The 20,578-nt window shown below is 42.4% G+C and overlaps 1 protein-coding gene across 1 annotated transcript; it reads left to right on the plus strand.

Moving 5' to 3' along the window:
• The first annotated feature begins 2,110 nt into the window (after positions 1-2,110).
• Positions 2,111-18,865, plus strand: tfap2d (transcription factor AP-2 delta (activating enhancer binding protein 2 delta)). Its single transcript, XM_020097537.2, has 8 exons — positions 2,111-3,181; positions 3,780-4,292; positions 7,843-7,903; positions 13,094-13,259; positions 15,029-15,147; positions 15,277-15,418; positions 16,183-16,296; positions 17,406-18,865. The coding sequence occupies exons 1-8, from the start codon at positions 3,143-3,145 to the stop codon at positions 17,620-17,622; spliced, it is 1,371 nt and encodes a 456-aa protein (XP_019953096.1). The 5' UTR covers positions 2,111-3,142; the 3' UTR covers positions 17,623-18,865.
• The last annotated feature ends 1,713 nt before the right edge of the window (positions 18,866-20,578 follow it).

Consider the following 20,578-nt stretch of genomic DNA (forward strand, 5'->3'; position numbering starts at 1 on the left):
AAACTCATCTCGCATGACTTTAAAGGGCTTTAAAAATAAATTAGGAAGCCAGCTCTCACATCTTCATGCTCGACCTCCAGGTGAGAGTGTGGCTATAAGCTCTCCAACCCTCAGAACTATATTCCCAGGTAGAGTTCAGTCGTTTGATCTGGATGATGATGTGAGAGGAAACAAGTTAAGCTGCTCCTGCACTGAAGGCCCGTGTGTCAGCACGATTCCCTGCACACAGGTTGATCAAGCTCACCCCCACAACACCTGACCTGCACCCCCACCCTCCTGATGGGATCCACGTTAAAGTGTTTTAATGTTGTCTGTGAAACATTAAGACAAAAATGAGCTAAATCCTAATGCATGTAGATATTTTGAATATTTTTTTTATTGACACCAGATCTCTCTCTTGCTCTCCTCCTCTCTCTCCATCCCTCCCCCCCTTCCTTCCTCACCCTCTTTATCTCTCTCTTTCTTTCTTTTTCCAATACCTGGCGTGCGACAACCGGCCTTCAATGGTTTCGTCGTGCAGAGGTTGCACGTCGAGCCTCGGGGCAAAATAAGAAAAAAACAATGGGTAGCAGTTAATTAAAATACAAAGAGGCCTTGAGAACTTTTTAAAGGAGACTGTTCGGCACCGCCTGGACCGTTTGTGCTGCTTATAAGGACTTTTATTCTCCCCAGATATGACTGGAAAACTAAAATAGTGTTGATCAAGTAGAAAGGGAAGATTTATGCTTGTTTTTTTTTCAGTTGTGTGACATATGATGTGTGGAAAGTGTATAAATCCAGTTAGAGAGGCAACATGAAGAAAAATCAATAAAACAAGGAGTTAAACAGCAAAACGTTACACACACACACACACACACATATATATATATATATATATATATATATATATTAAAACATACATTATTATTATCAATATTATTATTGTTATTATGATTATTGTTGTTGTAACCGATGAGTAGCCTGCACACAGAGAAAGAGAGAGAGAGAGAGACAGACAGAGAGACAGAGACGCATGCAGGAACAGATGGGAGGGGAAATAGTGTCTTAATTAAAGTGCAGAGTCAATCCCAGCGTCCCGGCGTCAGCACGGTCACAGTCTGCACTTTAATAATATCATGGAGTCGCTTTGGTTTTACAGTTACAGCTGAGCAGGAGGAAAAAAAACATCCCAAACAAGAGTGATTAGGGCTCATCTCTGTTTGAGCTGCAGTCTCTCTCCCCTCTCCCTCTCTCCCTCTCTCTGTTGGCTGGTTTGTTTTGAATGGCAGGAAATCTGACAGAACAACTCTCCTCTCCTCCTCCAGCTTCCTCTCCTCCCCTCTTTCTTTCTCTTTTCAGGCTGTGACCACCAGCTTCTCTTTTTTATTAGTATTACTATTTCTGTTGCTTCTTTGTTGGCCTAAGGGCAAGGCAGCATTTATATATATACATACATATGTATGTGTATATATATGTATGTATATATATCTTATCAAATAAAGGCCTTGTATATTTTACTCAAGCAGCACCTGTTACTGTTTGAACACTTGGTTATTAATAAACGTGTTAAATACCAGGACAGAGACTGAACCTGACCGTGTGATGGAGGACATTTCTCCTGCTTGTATTGTTTATTTTCAGGCTACAAACAAACAATCAAACAAACAAAAAAACCTCCTCTTCCATCTTCCTGCCAGGACCACCCCGAGGGCGCGTGCATGCTCAGGTGAGTTACAGCACGAGGAGAAAGGCAGAAAGAGAGAGAGAGAGACAGGGATGAAGAGAGAAAGGGGGGGGGGGGGGGGGGTTGTCAAAAGGATGACCGACTGACCGAAAAATAAAAAGTCTCAGCTCCATAATAAGCCAATGATAATAATTATAATAATAACAGCCTGATCAAATCAATGATAGGCCTAAAATAATAATAATAGTAATAATAATAGCAACAAATAATACAGCATCAATTCTTCCATGCACACACATACACACGATGCTGATTCAAAAATAGAAAAGCTCTCGTGCTTCTGTGGTTTTTTCTTCCACAAAGACAACACTCATAATAAACCCCCTCCTCCCTGCAACCCCCTCCCCCATCAAAAGAAAGAGAAATATGAAATAACATTCATCAAACGCTGTTTTCCATGCACCACATGAAAACAACAAGAAAACGAACAAAAATGAAAATACACGAGCAAAATTGTCCATTAAATTCTGCACATTTGTGCATTTAAAAAAATCCAAAGCCATGATAGTTAGAATTATAGAGAAAAATATTCTAAATAAAAAGGTTTTAATTCTAGAGGGTCGAATTCCATCGACCCCGTTTTGACTGCATCGAATGAATGTGTGGTGAAAATGAACAAAATATGCGTTTACCAGAAAAAAACTGCGATTTAAAAAACAGCCCCTGCTAAAAATAAAAAAATAAAAACAATCAAAATGAAAAATTCATCTGCATCGAAATCACCTCGTTTCCGCGTGAAAATCCTCGTCGCGGCTGAACGAAACGATCACAAGCGTCTTCATATGGAAACAAAGGAAAAATCAATGTGTTATTCCGTTGATAATAATCGAAATTAGCTGCAGAGAATCACAAAGCAAACTCGCGTTTCCGTTGAAAATCCGTTTATTTCGAGTCAAAGAAAACCAACTGAGCCGGCGTGGATAAAGGGAACAAAACTCATAATAATAAGAGATATAAGACGCGAGCAGAGAAGGAGAATGTGGCCAAAATACAAACGGGTCGAAAAAGTCCAGAAAAAGCGCAGAAAATGTTGAAAGAAGCACTTGGTTCCTTATTAAGGCGAAGATACAATATTTATTCCTTGTCTCCTGGGATGCTCCGCTCCGTCTATTGTCCTCCCATTCCTCAGTGCTGATGCTTAATTTTCAAAACTTCTATATTACCAAGGGACCTACGACATCAGCCGAGAAATACCCTGCAAGTACAAAATCCGTGCGCCAGCCCCGTCCGTGCAGAGGGGAGACGCTCGCGTTCCGCCAGCTTTCTGCCGTCGTACCCACACCGAGCGAGGGGGGACTTTTCCATTTCTCTCGCCCTTTTTTACTGGGATTTTAACGCATTTTCATTATTATTGCTGCTGTTATTCGATCGAGCGCACGAGAGGAGAGAGGGGAAAAAAACACTTTTGGAGAAAGCACAATGTCAGCGACCTTCCCCGGACTTGTCCACGACGCAGAGGTAGGCTCATTTATTTATCCTTTAATTCACGGGATTATTTTATGTGCAGGAGAAATATTATTTACTTTTTGGGGTATTTGGACACTTGCGCCTTTTATAAAGGCTCTGCTCGCATTGATTTTAATAATATTAATAATAATACAGATGATGATAATAATGTGCATGGAGGGAGACATGAAAATGGGATTTTCCTCTTTTTTTTTTATTATGGGTAACAGTGTGATTAGACCACGTCAGGGCGGAACACTCCGCTGCGTCTTACCTCCACATCCAGTGTGTGCGCACAGAGCTGGGACAGAGACTCCTCCAGCAGCTCGGTAATAATAATAATACAGAACAGCCTTTTTTTAAAGACGAGCAGAGTGACAGACGCGCCAAAGGGAGGGAGGAGGATAAAAAATACCGATGGCTCCTGTTGCCGTGCGCTCGTTCCCCTCCCGGGCGCGTGGAAGTGACATCTCCTTCAGGTGGTTTAAAGTGGGAGAAAAGCGCTTTGAGTGTGTGAGCTGTGTTTTCTCAGTGTGTTTGGGAGGCAGACACCGGCTCCTGCTAAATGACACCGTGCGCACATCTCACCGGCTCCTTTATTATCCTGCAGATACGTCACGACGGATCAAACAGCTACCGGCTCATGCAGCTCGGGTGCCTGGAGTCCGTGGCCAACTCCTCGGTCGCCTACTCCTCCTCCTCCCCGCTCACCTACCCGGCGCCGGCGGGGACGGAGTTCGCCTCGCCCTACTTCTCCGCCAACCACCAGTACACGCCCCTGCACCACCAGTCCTTCCACTACGAGTTCCAGCACTCGCACCCGGCCGTGGCCCCGGAGGCCTACGGGCTGAACTCGCTGCACTCGGGCCAGTACTACCAGCAGCTCCACCACGGGGAGCCCGCGGACTTCATCAACTTGCACAGCGCGCGCTCGGCCCTCAAGTCCTCGTGCCTGGACGAGCAGCAGCGGCGCGAGCTGGGCTGCCTCGACGCCTACCGCCGCCATGACCTATCGCTGATGACGTCACACGGCTCCCAGGCCTACGGCATGCACCACCCGGACCAGAGGCTTCTGCCTGCCGCCGGCCTGGGGCTGCCTCCGGCCGCGGGAGACGACCTGCAGGTACCGGCGGCCTCCTCCTTCTCCTCCTCCTCCCCCCCTCCATCTATCCATCCTCCATCCCTCTCTCACCTCCTCTCCTCGCCTGCACTGGGCCACTTCCTCCCTGCTCCTGGTCTATTAAACACCCACATAAAGTATGACAGCCACCGGGCCCAGTGTAGCCCCCTGCCCCACTTGGCTCCAACTGAACCCCCCTCTCCCCTTCTTTCAGTACAGCAGCTATTCCAAAACACTGAGGAGAAACCCGGCACCAGATGTCTGCGTGTCTGTTACATCTCCAGCACACGACCCTCCCTCATACTTGGGAGTAAAATAATATTGGCTTTATTCTTTTTATTTGGGAGGATTTCTTTCAGCAGCCAGAGCAGCCGTGTCTGTGGAGCAGGCTGAGTAAATGTCAGCTGTGAAAGGCAGCTCTGCTTCTAAAGGTTAATTGACTGGCAGTCCATACAATCCCATTGTGAAACCCGCCCTTTATTTCTCCATCAACACACGTGACCCACATTTTACATAATTCCATTCGATGTAAAGAAATGGTCCGAGATGAAAACGGATTCGCACGGTGCTCCAGTGTGTGTGTGTGTGTGTGTGTGTGTGTGTGTGTGTGTGTCTGAGTGTGTGTGAGAGTGTGTGTGTGTGCTGAGGCAAAGAAAAGCCGCTGGTTGCTCTATTCTCCGGTAAAGGGCGGATTAACGGATCGGGGTTCAGGGCACAATGCCCGGCTCGGGCGCCATAAAGCACCGTAGTTTATCCAATTACCGACTTAACGTCAATCAACTTTGTTACTTATGCAGCGACATCTGAGCTGGTTAAACCTCGTCTCTGGTTAAAACACAGTTCAACACCGCCACGTTAACTGCATTTACCAACTCAAGACAGTTTTTTATTTCATTACACTGCATTTCAAAGGATTTTCAAAAAGTAAACTTTGTCTAATTTTGACATTTGGTTTTAAAAATGATGACGAATCCAATTTATAATCAGGCGTTTTAAAATTATTCTATAGTGATAATTAGTTTTATTGTGATTAATTTATTTGACTTAATTTAAAGGGTGTGGCAATAAGGATGATGATATATATTAAAATAAAAAATATAGATATTAAATGTATACTCATTAAATATATGGCGTACTTATTATGAATTATACTACGTACCTTTTTTTATTATTGTTATTGATCTGTATGGCCACACGTAAAATATTCTATATTATGTTATTTGACACTGAATAATTTGGTTAATTGAATTCAGTGATAACAACAATGCACAAATATTCTACCTATGTAAAATTAAAAGCTTTCATAGGTTTGTTTGGTACAATTGTACTTCATATAATTCAATTGTACTTCATTTAATTCAATTGTACTTCATTAAATTCATTTTAACTTCATTTAATTCAATTAAACTTCATTTAATTCAATTTAACTTCATTGAATTCAATTTAAAATCATATAATTCAATTATACTTAAGGTTATTCAATTTGACTTCATTTAATTCAATTTAACATATTATTCAATTATACTTCATGTTATTCAATTTAACTTAATCTCATTCAAGTTTACTTTATAATATTCAATGTTGCTTCACATTATTAAATTTTTCAGTATTTATTTTATATTGTTTGTATATATGAGATTATTTTTTCTTTGATTCTCCTTCATTTAAATGTATTCTCTGTGAGTTCCTGTGAGTTTCTTTGAGTGTCTAGTTTATCTAACTCTAGTTTGCTGTAGTGTATTCCACCCCTCCGGGCTGTGGGCCGGTGCTTGTTGTGTCACACAGGTCTTGTGTATGTTTCTAAGCTGTCGGCAGCTCTGACCCTTTTCATTGAGGGAAGAAGAAAGAAACGGCTCGTGAACCTGAGCTCGCACGAGGCGGACGCATGAGCGGAACAGATGCGGCCACATGGTCTCGTGGAGCCTCGGTCGCATCTTTGAGCGCGTTAAAGAGATTTTCATGCGGAACAAAAGCAGCTGCCACACCTTTCCCCCGTCACTAAGCTAATTCATGCAGGACCTCTGCGTTTTGTATATTGATTTTATAATCACTTTAGCTCCGCAGCAGAAAGAAAAGGAACAGAGCAGGAGCTGGTTAAGAAAGAGCTACAACACGCTCCTTTTTTACTCTTAGTTTTAATCTGGGGCTTCTGCACGGTGCAGGCCTCCAGGCTCGCACGAGGGATTAAGTGTTTTCTGAATAAAAAGCGTGTTCTCCTTTCTAGATGACATCGTTGATAGCACGAGAGGCTGATGTGGACCAAAATGGCGGCTGTAACAGGTTCCCATATATACAGATATATATTCTGCACCCCTACATGTTGCAGTGTGCTTGTTGTGCTGAGCAGATACCCCAACAGGTTGGTGGAGTCCTGGACGCTGGTGCTCATTTCTGAGTCTGGCTGCTGCCGGGTCGTGCTGTCCTCGCCTTATCGCCCCGAGCCTTTCAAATTAAGCTCGTTTCTGGCTGAGCCGTGAGCTGCATCCTTGATTCTGCTGCGCCCTCAGCTCCACTCAGACTCTGCTAAGTGATGAACACTTTCTAACAAAAAGGCTTCCACCACTAGGAAACTGTGCGGATGGCGGTGTGCCACAGGGCAGCCAGGGACGCACCGGTTTCTATATTGATATTTGGGTGTCATGGATGCGCGTCTTTACGCTTTTAGTGCGTAATTTCCAGGAGTTGATTCTCTTGTGCAGAGACCCCAACCCTTACCCCTCCATATCATAATCATCATCATTGTCTATTCGTCTCACTTGAATGTTTCTGACGCGTAAAGAGACCTGATATGAATACTCCATCTCTGCAGGTTTGTTTACACTCCCACCACCAAACTGACACAGTGCTGCACTGAAACCTGAAGGATCCATGTGGCAATGGTTTCCAACCTATTAGGGGTCAAGACCCTCCACAAGATAAATCTAAGTGGTCATGCAATGATTGGTGGGAGAAGTTGTACAACAAAAGCATATAGAGATTTATCCCCTATGGTTTCTAAAGTAAAACACTAATATTATTCTAAATAGGTAATACATTTGGATATAGCTATATGCATTCAATCATATTTTATCTGTAAATCCCATATTTACAAATTACAAGCAAGGAGCAACATCCTCTGTCCTAAACCTTACAAAAAATGTCAAAGAAAAATTTGAACAGGGGAAAAAATAGATGACACATTTGGCCTTGAGGCCTAATGGAAAATGTAGACAGGTCTCTATGTTTCAGATCAATAACTTGTGTTTACCCCTAAATGTCATTATGAATGCACAGTTTACTTTAACCTCTTCAGTGTGGGTTTGAGTGTCATTATAGCTGAGACTTGTACCACGGTGGGTTTAACTGCAGGTGCACCAACACCTCCACTCACTGATCACAAACAGTGACAGCTCCCACATAAAGACGAAGGGGGGGGGGAGAAAAAACGCGATTATTATCTGCTGCATGTGAAAACCTGACAGCTGCGTAAACTGTGCGTCTCCAGCGGTGCAAAAACATCTGGGTGAAGCGGTTTCACCTCCCGGCTCGTGCTAATGAGTGCGTGTCTCCGCAGGGCTCCGTGGAGGCGCAGTGTGGGCTCGTGCTGAACGGCCAAGGGGGCGTCATCCGGAGAGGTAAGGCCCCGTTACTGCTATTATTTTTTATTCTTACCGGAGGCTCGACACGACGAGACAGCGGCGGCAGACAGACAAACAGGCGGGAGCATCCCTCTCTTGTCTCCTGTCAACCGCTTCCCCGCCTGTTTAAACACTAACACACTGTGGTACACGCGCACAGACGCACTGACTGTCACTCAACACACACCAGCTTGTTTTCATCAGTCACTCGAAGTGGCTTTGAATCTTATCGAGAAAATTAAACCTATAATTTGACATGTATGAAATATAAACGCACTATATACAGAGAAATGTGTATTTGACTTATACACACACACACACACACCACATTGTCACACACTATTGTTAAAGCGTTGCCTCCAGGTTTGTGTGTTGTAATGCAGACTGACTGACAGCTTCCCTTTGTTTCCATAAAACAAACTACTTTAATGTAATATTAATCAGATCATACAATTATTATTAAGATAAGATCAAACTTAGCCGGAGAAATTCAGTTGTTACTAAACTCAAACATTGTTGAAGATCTTGTTTTTATTCTGTAATTGATTCAAATAGGAAAAACACGGGAACTATTACGTATTAATATTTTGCCTAATGAGACTATTTATGCTATAATCTTATACTTCTATAGTAACCAAACAAATGTCATATATAATGATGAAAAAGGAGAGTTATAGTCTATCTTATCTTTATTCTGTAATGAAATTAAATAGGAAAAAACAGCCATTATTAATGTATAGCCCAATTAGCCTATTTATATGATCTTATATTTTTAGTAACCTATAGAGAAAAAAAAAGAAAAACAAATACCAGACTGATAAGTAATTTATAATTGTGGAAAAAAAGACTATGCCATAATTAAATTATAGGTCTATAAGGTTTATTGTCAAAATAAATGTAATTCTATAAATAAAATATAAATAAACATTAACACGGTGGCCTATGGTTAATATAGATGAGGACTGCCTGAAACCAAAACTGCAATTTTAATCCAGCTGTCCTCTGAATTTATCAGGTATTTGATTCCTCCTGCAAAATGCATTTCATTTTTCCTTGTTTCATGTGAGGCCTTGTGTTTTTATCTGTGGTCTGTGGTGCAAGTGACATCACGGGGCTGATGATCAGGGCCTGTGTTGTTGTGCCGGTGGACGTGTGGCAGCAGTGTGAGGTGTGAGCATGAAGCTGTGGACGTGTGACTCTCTGCAACCTGCGCATTACGCACCTGCCAATTTCCCCTCGCGTGGCTGTGGATGTGTGGATTCCTGCTCCATCAAAGCCAGCGCCTGTTCCTCTGTCTCTGTTCAGCCGACGCTCTGTGTGTGCAGCTCTCCACGCAGAGAGCAGGGGCTGAGTCTCGGGTTTAATTTTTCATCAGCTCTGCCTAGGTGTTGGGGCTTTTCTCTCGGATTGACGCGGGAATCCCTGCGCTATCACTTTCGGTTAATGGTGCGCCATATTTGGCCCTGAGCTCAGCCGCTGCAACCATCACAACCAATAATCTTTGCTTTACCTCCCGCTCCCGTATCGATAGCTTCTCTCGCCTCGGGCGCACGCTTTGATATGTTAATGCGGAGCGGGGCCCCGGATTCAGCCGAGATCATATTAATGTTGTTCTTTCTGACTGCGGCTTTGGCGGCATGAATATTCACATAACCTTTTTCAAAAGAAAATCACTCCGCTACTTAGGAGGAGTCGTCTGTGTTTTTAATCACCCCCCCATCTCTCTCTCTCTCTCCCTCCATCCACTGCAGCAGCACATCCAGCTGATCTGTGGGATGCGCGCCCCCGCCACTACACAGCGTGCACGCGCCTCCCTCTTTTCTGCCAAGACACTTCCTCCTCCTCCTCCTCTTCTTCTTCTTCTTCTTCATCTTCTTTTCGCAGCTGTAAACAATGTTGTTAAAAATTGGAGGAAAATGACATTTGGCCCGCGTCTCCTTTTTCTTTAATTTTCGCGGGAAACTCGCGTAAAAAAAAGGCGCTTGATTCCGCGTGTGATCCCGCCCGCCGCTCGCGCCGCAGCCCGAGGCTACTCTCCGCTGCTTAAATACCGTTATCGCCTCTGGGCCCGCGCGCTCCACCGACTGCACTACCGGCAATAGCTCTTTTCGATCGCCCTTGGCAACGTGAAATACAAACTACTTTGAATCAAAACATTTTTAGGCGAATTAATATGATGTGAACCCGCGGCTTTCACAGGCGCGCGCCCCTGTCAGAGCGCGTGAGGCTGACAGACAGGCCGGGCCCCGGTTTGTGTCACACGCAGACAGAGACGGACTTCACGCACACGCACACGCACACACTATGCAAAAACAGAGAGAAACACCCTGTTCTTCATTTAGCGGTGATCGTTCTACTCTGCGTCCGTTTCTATGAACACGTGGAGGAAATCTGAAGTGGAGGCTACAGTTCCTTTAATTATAATGTGAGTGATATTGTAGTATGACTATTACTCAGGCTTTATACATTTCACATTGTTTCCATGACAATTAGTCCAGAAAGGATGGATTAACTTTATCACTAACCCTAACCTCAACCTAAAACTGTCACACTGAGTCTTCACCCTGAGGAAAAAGTGAGGATCGGCCAAAATGGCCTCACTAGGGTCTATCCTTAAAACAGTACAGGAACACACACACATACATGGGCTTTAAGGATAGTATCAGCAGATTCTCTCCCCTTGAAACTGTCCAGTTTTGACAGCCACGACTACAACTCCCATACTGCCTTGCACAAAGTGTTGCCCTCTGGCCTACCAGCAGCCTTTTGTTTTTTCCGCACGGTTATGATGTCACAGGTGCTGGCCGCTGTCCACGGTGCTGAACCCTGGACGTTTTAGACACTTCCTGCTTCCACAAAAATCTATCTACCAGATTATTCTGATTTCAACACCAGATTATCAGCCGGGATACGATACAGATTACACGAGGACACACATGAGGTTTAGCTGTTGGCCAAATTGTCCACAATGCCCCGGGAAGATAAACCAATCCTCGCCTGCAGCGGTGTTCCACTCGGCCTAAATGGCGTCCTTTTCTTCATTCCACCGTATCAGCGCGGCCTAACAACAAAGCGACACACCCTGCTGTTAGATTTGATAATGAGGCAGATGAATAATAGAATATAGCCTACAGTACATCAGACAGAGAACCTTGCGTTTCAGCTGCTTGAGACGTTGGTTCAAGTGAAAGTTTAATAATAATAGGCCTACTCAGAGCAGTCGATATATTCCACGAGGATCCAGCGAGACTGATTCAGATGCAATTAATAATGTGAAAGAGCCTTCACTATCACAGCCACGATCATTTATTCACACATCCAGGAGCCTCAAGTACACAATGAACTCAACGTGGTGGTGGTTGGAAGGTGATTAGAGGGAGGTTTTGTTTTTGCCTCCTGGGATTCGAACAGACAGTTCGTACATACAGACAAATGTTGAGCTGAAACAGAATTACCAATATATGTACATAGTAAAAAAAGAGAAGTAATATTTAAGTAGTGAAAAGGAGGCTGATGAAGTGCTGAGAGGGGAAACATCGATCATGCCAGTGAGGATTAAGGATCGGCTGCTTGGTCATATGTATTTTTATGGGCTGGGTGCAGCACTACACAATAATAACTGTCTTGACTTGAAATTAAAATAATATTTAAACATATATTTTGTTTACAGCTCTACACTGAGGTGAGGATGGATTTTTAAAAAATGATTTTAAAAAAAGCTGTGAACCAGAAAGAGATCACCGCTCAATAAAAAATTATTAATTTACATTGTATTTTGAGTGTAAACTGAATTTTGGATTAAAATACTGTGTGTAATATTAAAGAGGTAAATTGCACATGTGGAAATACTGAAATCAACTCTTCATCTACTAATAGATAAAACTGCACTCTCTTCAAAAGTTGCTCAGGCTGCAACTTTTGAACTTTTCCACGTGAGAACAAATGTTTCAGTCTTTTTTTTTTGGGTGAAGTCAAAACTCCACATTTGAGGTTGGGAAGGAAATGGTTTTATTTTGTGTGTCCTCTGTGACTCAAGGCTTTTCAAGGTCGGCATGGATTTTTATTAACATTCACTTCAGACTTTAAAGTCGACCACCTACACTAACAGGGAAGTGCTGTTGTGATAAAACACAGCAGCATCTCATCACATGTGGAATTCATTGCGACACAAGGTATCCCACAAAAGAAATGGAATTTTGTTTTCACACGGACTTCTTTTACGAGTTTGACTTTTTTACACAGCAAGTCTGTTTCTTGATAGAGTAAAATGTATTATAAGACGCAGTAGTAGTAGTAGTAGTATGTAATATTAGTATGTTGAGAGATACTGCACCTGGTATCTTTACAGAACTTGAGATAATCCTTGTTGGGTTGATGAAACATACGACTTCCTTCAGAAAGTTTCGTGGAAATCTGTCCAGTAGTTTTTGCGTAATCCTGCTAACTAACAAATGCACATGAAAACTTGTACTACAAATCTATATATGATAATATTTAATATACATGTGAAGGCGAGAGTCATTTCAAAGCAGAGGGTTTGTGTTAATGTCCTCAATGTGTTTTATGTTTAAACGTGAACGGTGGAATCAAAACCAGGATCTTTTTTTAAATATATATATAAATACTTTTAAATCTATGTTACTAAATTAGTAAATATTTTCTTGGTTTTCCTGAATTCGCCCAAAGTTTGCTCAAAAGTCTTTGCAAGACAAATATCAACACAGTAAAATGCACCGAGGGCCAACGGGTCAGCGTTCCTATGAAATGACATCTTGACCCATCATTAAGCCCTGCAGCTTTACACAGAGAGAGAAACCTGATATACGTAAATCATTTCCCCATTAATTCACAAAAAGTAACACGAGTTTGAAAACTGTCCACGGTTCTTTTGTTTAAAATGTTGCAGCAGTGATAATTTAGTTTCTTTGTCATGAGCCATCAAATCAGCTTCATGTTGGTTTATCCCACTGAAAAACATCTGGAGTAGTTATTTAAATTCCTCTAAGACACTTGTAGACTTCACTGACACTTCGATTATTCAGCTCAAGCCATTTGCACTTATGCTTTTTAAGTTAAAAGATCCATTTGTGTCACGATTTGCCACTAAATCCTGTAAACTACATTTCTATCGATCCTGCTGTTCCGGAGCTGTGTGTAACAGGTGTGGCTGTTGTTGTTTGTGTGCAGGGGGGACGTGTGTGGTGAATCCCACCGATCTGTTCTGCTCGGTACCGGGTCGACTGTCACTGCTCAGCTCCACCTCCAAGTACAAAGTCACCATCGCTGAGGTGAAAAGAAGACTGTCCCCGCCAGAGTGCCTCAACGCCTCCTTACTGGGCGGCATATTGCGCAGGTCAGTACAAAGACACACACATAGAGGAGAGATCTGACTACAACCAGCTTCCTTAATGGATCTAAACTACAAAGACTCAAGAAACTTAACTTATTTCTTCGAGACAAGTGAAACTGAGAGCATGGTTTTTAAAGCTCTTTCATTTCTACTGGCTTTTCCTTTTCTTAATTTCCACTTATCGAAGCCTAATAGCTCCACATTAAAACCATTTGATCTTTTCCTATTTCTGAAATCTTTGCAGTCTTTAAAGAATAATTCTACCGAGCCTACAAATACAAAAGTGAACTTTCCCCTATACTGTGAACAACTGACCACCGCACCGTGATTATTGAGGGAAAAATGGTTGAATCAAGGATGTCACTCGATATCAGCAGAAAGAAAGAGGAGTCCGTTGAGTAGCAGCAGCATTATATATATATATATATATATGTATATAGTAGGAATAGAAGAGTGGAGTAGTGATAGTAAAGGGGTCAATTTGCCAGAGAAGCTGGTGGTGTATAATAATTCAAAATACAAACACAAGCTATTAGCACCAACTTGCAGAAAAAGTCACAACAAAAAAATGATATTAAACTTTAAAATACTGGGTAGTGGTGAGAAGTCATTACACGAGCATATCAAACTGTAAAAAAATATATTTTGTCCACCTCATCAAAATAGAACTACATGATAAGAATGTGACAGATGGTTATTTTTAAGCCTGAATCTGGCCGGTGGGTTTTTGTAGCCCAGAGATGAAACAGGGGATTGAACAGTATCGCGCCTACAAAGACTATTGTAGGCGAACGAGGGGCCCCGGGTCTGCACGTGCCGCCGTGGCCCAGGGAGCCAGAGGGAGGCGAGACCAGGCCAGAGCACGTCAGGATCAGAGGAACCAGAGGAAAGCAAGAGTTGCCAGCGCTGTATTATTGATGAGGTGTGAGAGAAAGGGAAGGGGGGAAGAAGAGATAGATAGAAAGAGGGAGAGAGAGGGCATAAAGGGAATGGGGAGGGGAGAGAGAGAGAGAGAGAAAGAGAGAGAGAGGATGGCTGGTCCTACAAGATGAGAAATAAACAAAGAATAAAACAACGCGTTGATCCTCGTCTGGAGCTAAATAAATCACATGTCGCAGAAATGCTCGAGAAGTCACAGTTGAGTTTTTTATATTTTATTTTGCCATATATATATAAATATATATATAATGTCTGTTGTTATCCTGCAGCCTTGTAGTGTTTTAATCATTTTACGTGTGTGTGTGCTTTTATTGTTGTAGAATAGATTTGGGTACACACACTATTTTTGAGTTCGACAACTTTTGTTTTTAGGAACATGTCACATAAAGATATGATTGATTACGACTATTGGATTCTTGAAAACCCACACAGCACCTGAACAGTTCTGTTTAAAGTTTTGACTCAAAGTTGGCACGTATGTTTTCAGGGAAAAAAGAAACTGCAGGGACCATTGTTCCTCCGTTTTCCAAAATAGATCTCCTCACTGAGGGTATAGAAAAATGCTCAAACTTTAAACGAAGACACTCGTGGGAACTAGTGACCATATATGTATAAAGGAAGCTTATTTCAAACGTAATGAGTTGACATGTTCTGATTTTATGCTCTTTGATTTCCTGGTTAATTTCACAGCTTTGTCAAAGCAAAGAAAAATCTACATTCTTCCCTCGTTACTTGCAAGACTTTAATTAAACACACGTTTCTTTGTAGAATAAGGAGGCCACAGGATTTGATGATGTGGGATATGTGATGTAAAGTTCTTTCCTCTCCCACAGAGCAAAGTCTAAGAACGGAGGCAGGTGTCTTCGCGAGAAATTAGACCGTCTAGGCCTCAACCTGCCGGCAGGACGGAGGAAAGCTGCCAACGTCACACTGCTAACCTCCCTGGTGGAAGGTGAGGTACAAACACATCCCCCCCCCAAAAATCTGGAGAACTTCTAGTCCCTCTCGCCACTTTTCTTTTATATTTAATCCATTTCAGCATTTGCCTCATCAGTCTTTTTATTTTTATTAATGTGTTCAGGTGAGGCGCTCCACCTGGCGAGGGACTTTGGCTACACCTGCGAGACAGAGTTTCCCAGCAAGGCGGTCGGGGAGCATTTGGCGAGGCAGCACAGTGAGCCGAAAGAAACCAGCGCGCGCAAGAAAATGGTTCTGGCTACGAAGTAAGAACACGCACACGCTCAAACACGCATTGACATTCACGCACAGACGCACCATACACATGAATTAAAAATCGAGTCATCCTGAAACTGTCTGTTGTTTAAACTGTTATCAGCAAGATACAGTTTATTTTATTCCTCAACTGTCCTGTTGTCAGCGTTTTCCTAACACGGAGATGATGGATGCTTCAGTTTAACCTCTCGAAGCTAATTGTCCTCGGATTTTGCTTGTAACTAACTAACGGATTTGGCCCGGACACTCGTTTTATAGCTGCAAATGATTCATCTTATCGCTAACCAGTGATCTTGAGGGAATTCTTGGATGGAAAGAGTTTGGACAAATATGTTTTAAAAGGAAATCAGTGGTTGTATTGCTTCTGCAAGAGTTGAGCAAATGAGAAACTGTAATGAAGGTCAAGAAGCATTCAATGGAAATTTAACTAAATCATATTTTTGTGAATAAGAACGTCTTTTCCCTTGTCATGCATTAAACATGTTAATTTTGGGATATTCTGCGAGGCCTACTCTCATTAGCATGACTGCACATTGAGTCCTGAACATGCTGAGGGGAAACAGCTCCCACTCTTTTCTAACTGGGCTGAACAGCAACGATTTCAAAAGTCAGAGAACCAACGTTGAAATATTGTTTGTGTGGGTTGATCCAAATCAACGAGGATGGGTACAAGGAAAAAAAAAAAGAGAAATTGCGACAGTTGTGCCGGAGACAGATGGTAAACCCTCCATCCCTCCCTCCGTCTGTCTGACAGGCAAATCTGTAAGGAGTTCCAGGACTTATTGAGCCAAGACCGCTCTCCTCTGGGCTCGTCCAGACCGACCCCCATCTTGGACCTGGACATCCAGAGACACCTCACACACTTCAGGTAACAATTTATCTAATAATGCACCACAATAATAATCTGGACTCACTCTCTGCATTTTAAACTGACCGGAGACCGTTTCCGTGCAGAGGCTGCTCTCTCCGTTCTGGCTCTGACCTCTTTGCCATTTTCGAAAAGATGCAGCTGTGCAGTTTTGTTGTTTGGCACCGGCAACAGAGGAGGAGGAGGCAGCAGCGGCTTGTTAGCAGAAATGTCACATCTATGGCGTCAGCCTTTGCAGAATGTACAGAGTCTCATCGAATGTCCAAAGGGAAAATATCCAGTTTCTAGATATGAGCTCAGTTGTATAAACACAGATATGACAGAGTGGACCTCAGCATCCTCGCAGCCGTTTAAACATCTGGTTTTACCAGTGCATGCTTTTATTTGACTGGTGCTATTTATTCAACTTTTCTACAATACATATGTTAGTGTACAGCATCTTTTAAAACCATTCAAATTTAGTTTTTGGAATGTCAGATAAAAATATTTTTAATCATGACTATTGATTTTGAAAACTCATACAGCTGCTGTGCGTATGTTAGACTTTTGTATCCGGATTAGGGCTGCAACTAAACATTATTTTCATTAATCATATTTCTGGACTAATTTAGTGTAGAAGAGATTTACTTAGATGAGCGATCTTAATGTCATCAAATGTCTTATTTCTTCTGACAATCATCCAAAGCTGAAAATATTCAGTTTACTTAAAAAGATCCTAAGTACATGGAGATATTTGGCATGTTTACTTTATATTTCTAACAATCAACTTAATCAACTACGTGAATAATAGTTTTTAGCACTAATCTGTGTATTATTTCGTCACTAGAACAGTGAGTCATTATGGAAGCAGGGTGGAAAACAGCACTTAGACCATCAGAGGACATTAAAACTCTTCTCTGAGAGGGGTTAGTCCAACCAAAGACTCTTTTAGGAGGATTACAAGCTGCACAATGCAGGGAGGGGAAGGTTTCACAGCAGCGTACAGAGAAGTAAAAGAAACCTGCATCACCCTCAACGTACCACTGAGGCACTGACTTTTATTTGCACCCAAATGGAACAGAGGTCTTAGTTTGTCCTCACCATGAATCTCTCATCCTCTCTCCTGACAGTCTGATCACTCACGGGTTCGGCACGCCGGCGGTCTGTGCAGCTCTCAGCACCTTCCAGACGGTCCTGAGCGAGATGCTCAACTACCTGGACAAGAACTCGAGTGGGAAGACGAGCGGACCCAACGACCAACAGATCAACAGCAGCTCAGAAAAGACGCAGCTCCGGAAAACAGCCGAGCCCCAGAGCAAAGACGGAAAAACAGAAAAGACTGAGTAGCCCCCCATCCACCTGGTCCCTGTGCCTTGGAGCGCTGCATTTAGGAGTGTGTGTTTGTACGAGTGTGTGTGTGTGTGTGTGTGTGTGTGTGTGTGTGTTAGTGTGTGTGCACTCAGAAAGGATTTGTTAATTCCCAGGCATTACTGTGTCTTCATTGGGACAATTCATATTTATTGTTATTTATTTACCGTGTGTTGAAATGTAACACGAACCGGAAGTGTCCCAAATAAGACATCCTCTGTAAGTGTGTGTGTGTGTGTGTGTGTGTACGTGTGTGTGTTCGTGTGTTATGACAAGGGGGAGCCTCGCCATGGAGACGGCTGTGACTCATCCAAGACATTTATTTGTTTATTTATTATTTTGAAAACAGGAAGTAAACATGGACATACTGACGTCAGTGTTTTCCAGGACAGGGGTTGTAACACACACACACACACACACACACACACACACACACACACACACACACACACACACACACACACACACACACTCTCTAAAGGGTTTTGGGGGCAATTTGATCTCGGCTGATTCAGGTGTAAATTTTCTGCAGACAAACCGAAACACTTTTTTATCCTCTGGTTCATTTTTATCTGTTCTGTATTAAATTATCTAAGAAATATCTGACAACCACAAAAGTCCCAGTTTTGCTTCAATTCTCAGTTGATTCAATCGAAACTATTTCACATTCCAAACAAAAAACGGACCCTGACCCGAACCCAGACACTCACACACACTCTCACACACACAACCTGTCATTCAAACCCCTCCTGTACCTTAAAACACACATTTTTCTTTCTTATTTCTACGCTCTCTACAATCAGTGCCATAGCAACCAGTGTGTTTACCATGTGGACGGCAGAGAAAAAGAGAGAGTGTTTCAGGATGTGAGACTGATGCCACTGCCTGTGTGTGTGTGTGTGTGTATGTGTGTGTGTGTGTGTGACAGAGTGAGTGAAAGTGAGACAGGAGAGAGAGAAGGGTCCAACTCAGCCATTTTGTAAAAGGTGACTCTGCGGTTGCCGTTGTTTCTCTTCCCTGTGCATGTCTATCTTTGTACACTCCCCAGACCGCAAGTTCAGCCGCCACGAGCTCCGACCGACTCGCTCATGAACATTTGTAAAGATATATATAAATATTTAAATTACTTTTCTTGTAGGTTTTAACTATATACATGTTAAAATCCCTACCTTCTCAAATGCTGGTGTTCAATAAAGACAGTTGCTACGTGTTCTAATATTTACTCTGGCTCTCCGAGATGTGCTGCACACACACACACACACACACACACACACACACACCACAGGCTATATAAACATGCATATACAGAGTAGGTAACAGAGCAAGTGAAGACTAAAGAGAAGCAGCAGCGATCAAAGCCGTTGAGTGTGACTTATCCATACGAGTTCACAGCGTTCAAATTATAAAAAAGTCAGAGTTCCTCTCTAATGTTGTGCGAGAAGCCTCATACCTACAGAAAAGTTCAAAAGCCTCCTTTGTGTGCACGAGCATGTGTGTGTTTTTCTTCTAGTTTGAGCGACTTCTATCAGATTTTCTGCTTATTTATATTTCAAAATAACTCAAGACGATAAACCTGAGAGAGGAGCAGCTGCCTGCTGGCGTCTCCATCCCGGCTCTGTGGTTTCTGTTCTCTGCCTTTAATATTCCACTCATTTACAAGGAGGTCACGTCCACTGCATAACACACACTCTCACAAAAACACATAATCAGACAGGATGCATTTCCAGTGATGCCTGCGCCGGTTTGTCACACTCAATCAATGCGAGTGAAGCCTCAGGTGGAGGAGACGTGGAGCGATGTAAAGGAAGGAAGTGACACAGGGGCTGAATCCCAGTATATTCCCAGTCTTACTCTCGTTGTTTGACAGACGCTGATTCCTGACACATATAAACACATGATGCCGGGACAAAGACCGAACACCGTCGATGTTAAAATGTCCTCAAATGCATTGTGTCACATGGTAACGCAGGGTTTTCCCTCAGGTATTTATATTTTATTTTTGACAGCAATTTAAAGCAAAACAATCTAAAGCCATTTATTGTGGGTCCTCTGGCTTTTTGAGCATCTGTAGATAAACTTGAATACTGACAAGTTTCAACCAATACAATTAAAGAAATGAAGACGCAAAGCAAACAACAGAGAAAAACACGAGTTAACACACGTCCTGTGCACTGGAACCAAACCACAATAACTTGTTAAAGTGACTAAAGTTGAATTGTTTAAATCATTTATCAAACAACGTTCTCAGCTCAGAAGTGAGGATTTCCCTCTGTCCTGGGAAATTACACATTTTCACTATTGTCAGAAATTTTATTGACGAGATAATTATTATTATTATTATTATTAAATTATAAAAGAAAAGCCCTGTTTTGCTTGTTACAGTCATTTTGACTGAATAATATACAGAATAGTTTAGTTGCTGTTCCAGGTTCTGTCAAAAGAAGCAGAGGAACAAACGTTTTATTGTCAGGGATTCACTCACTGGAACATTCTGATCCAAAAACAAAGTTCAGAGCGAGATTACAGTTTTACTTATTAATAAAAACAACCATGATTGATGACGTCGGAGAAGATGGAGCCTGACGGTGTTTACATTCATGCTTTTTACCTGCAGGAGGTTGATTTAAATGTCGTCTACTCAGTTTGAGAAGATCCAATGACATGAACGCAGGATTTGATTGATTCGGATGGTTCACGCTAGAATATAATAAAAATAATAATAACTTTACACAGTTCTTATGGTAGTTGCCAAGCAACAAAAATGTATGGATGGAGCTCTATCTAATCTTTTGCTTTTATTTTGAAGCGAACCCTAACCCTAGATGCTTTAATTACTTTTTTCGCTGTCATCTGTCGAGGGGAACTTTCCTTCATGTGAGTGGCTGATGTGGAAGAATCATCCTGATGTATAATCAAACTGCTGCATCTCCACCAG

The sequence above is a fragment of the Paralichthys olivaceus genome, chromosome 19 (genome assembly GCF_024713975.1).
Source record: "Paralichthys olivaceus isolate ysfri-2021 chromosome 19, ASM2471397v2, whole genome shotgun sequence".
NCBI classification, from domain to species: domain Eukaryota; kingdom Metazoa; phylum Chordata; class Actinopteri; order Pleuronectiformes; family Paralichthyidae; genus Paralichthys; species Paralichthys olivaceus.

Coding starts and splice junctions, on each gene's coding strand:
- tfap2d (XM_020097537.2), top strand. CDS start 3,143: ATGTCAGCGACCTTCCCCGGACTTGTCCACGACGCAGAG. Junction 4,293..7,842: donor CCGCGGGAGACGACCTGCAG/GTACCGGCGGCC, acceptor GTGTCTCCGCAG/GGCTCCGTGGAGGCGCAGTG. Junction 7,904..13,093: donor AGGGGGCGTCATCCGGAGAG/GTAAGGCCCCGT, acceptor GTTTGTGTGCAG/GGGGGACGTGTGTGGTGAAT.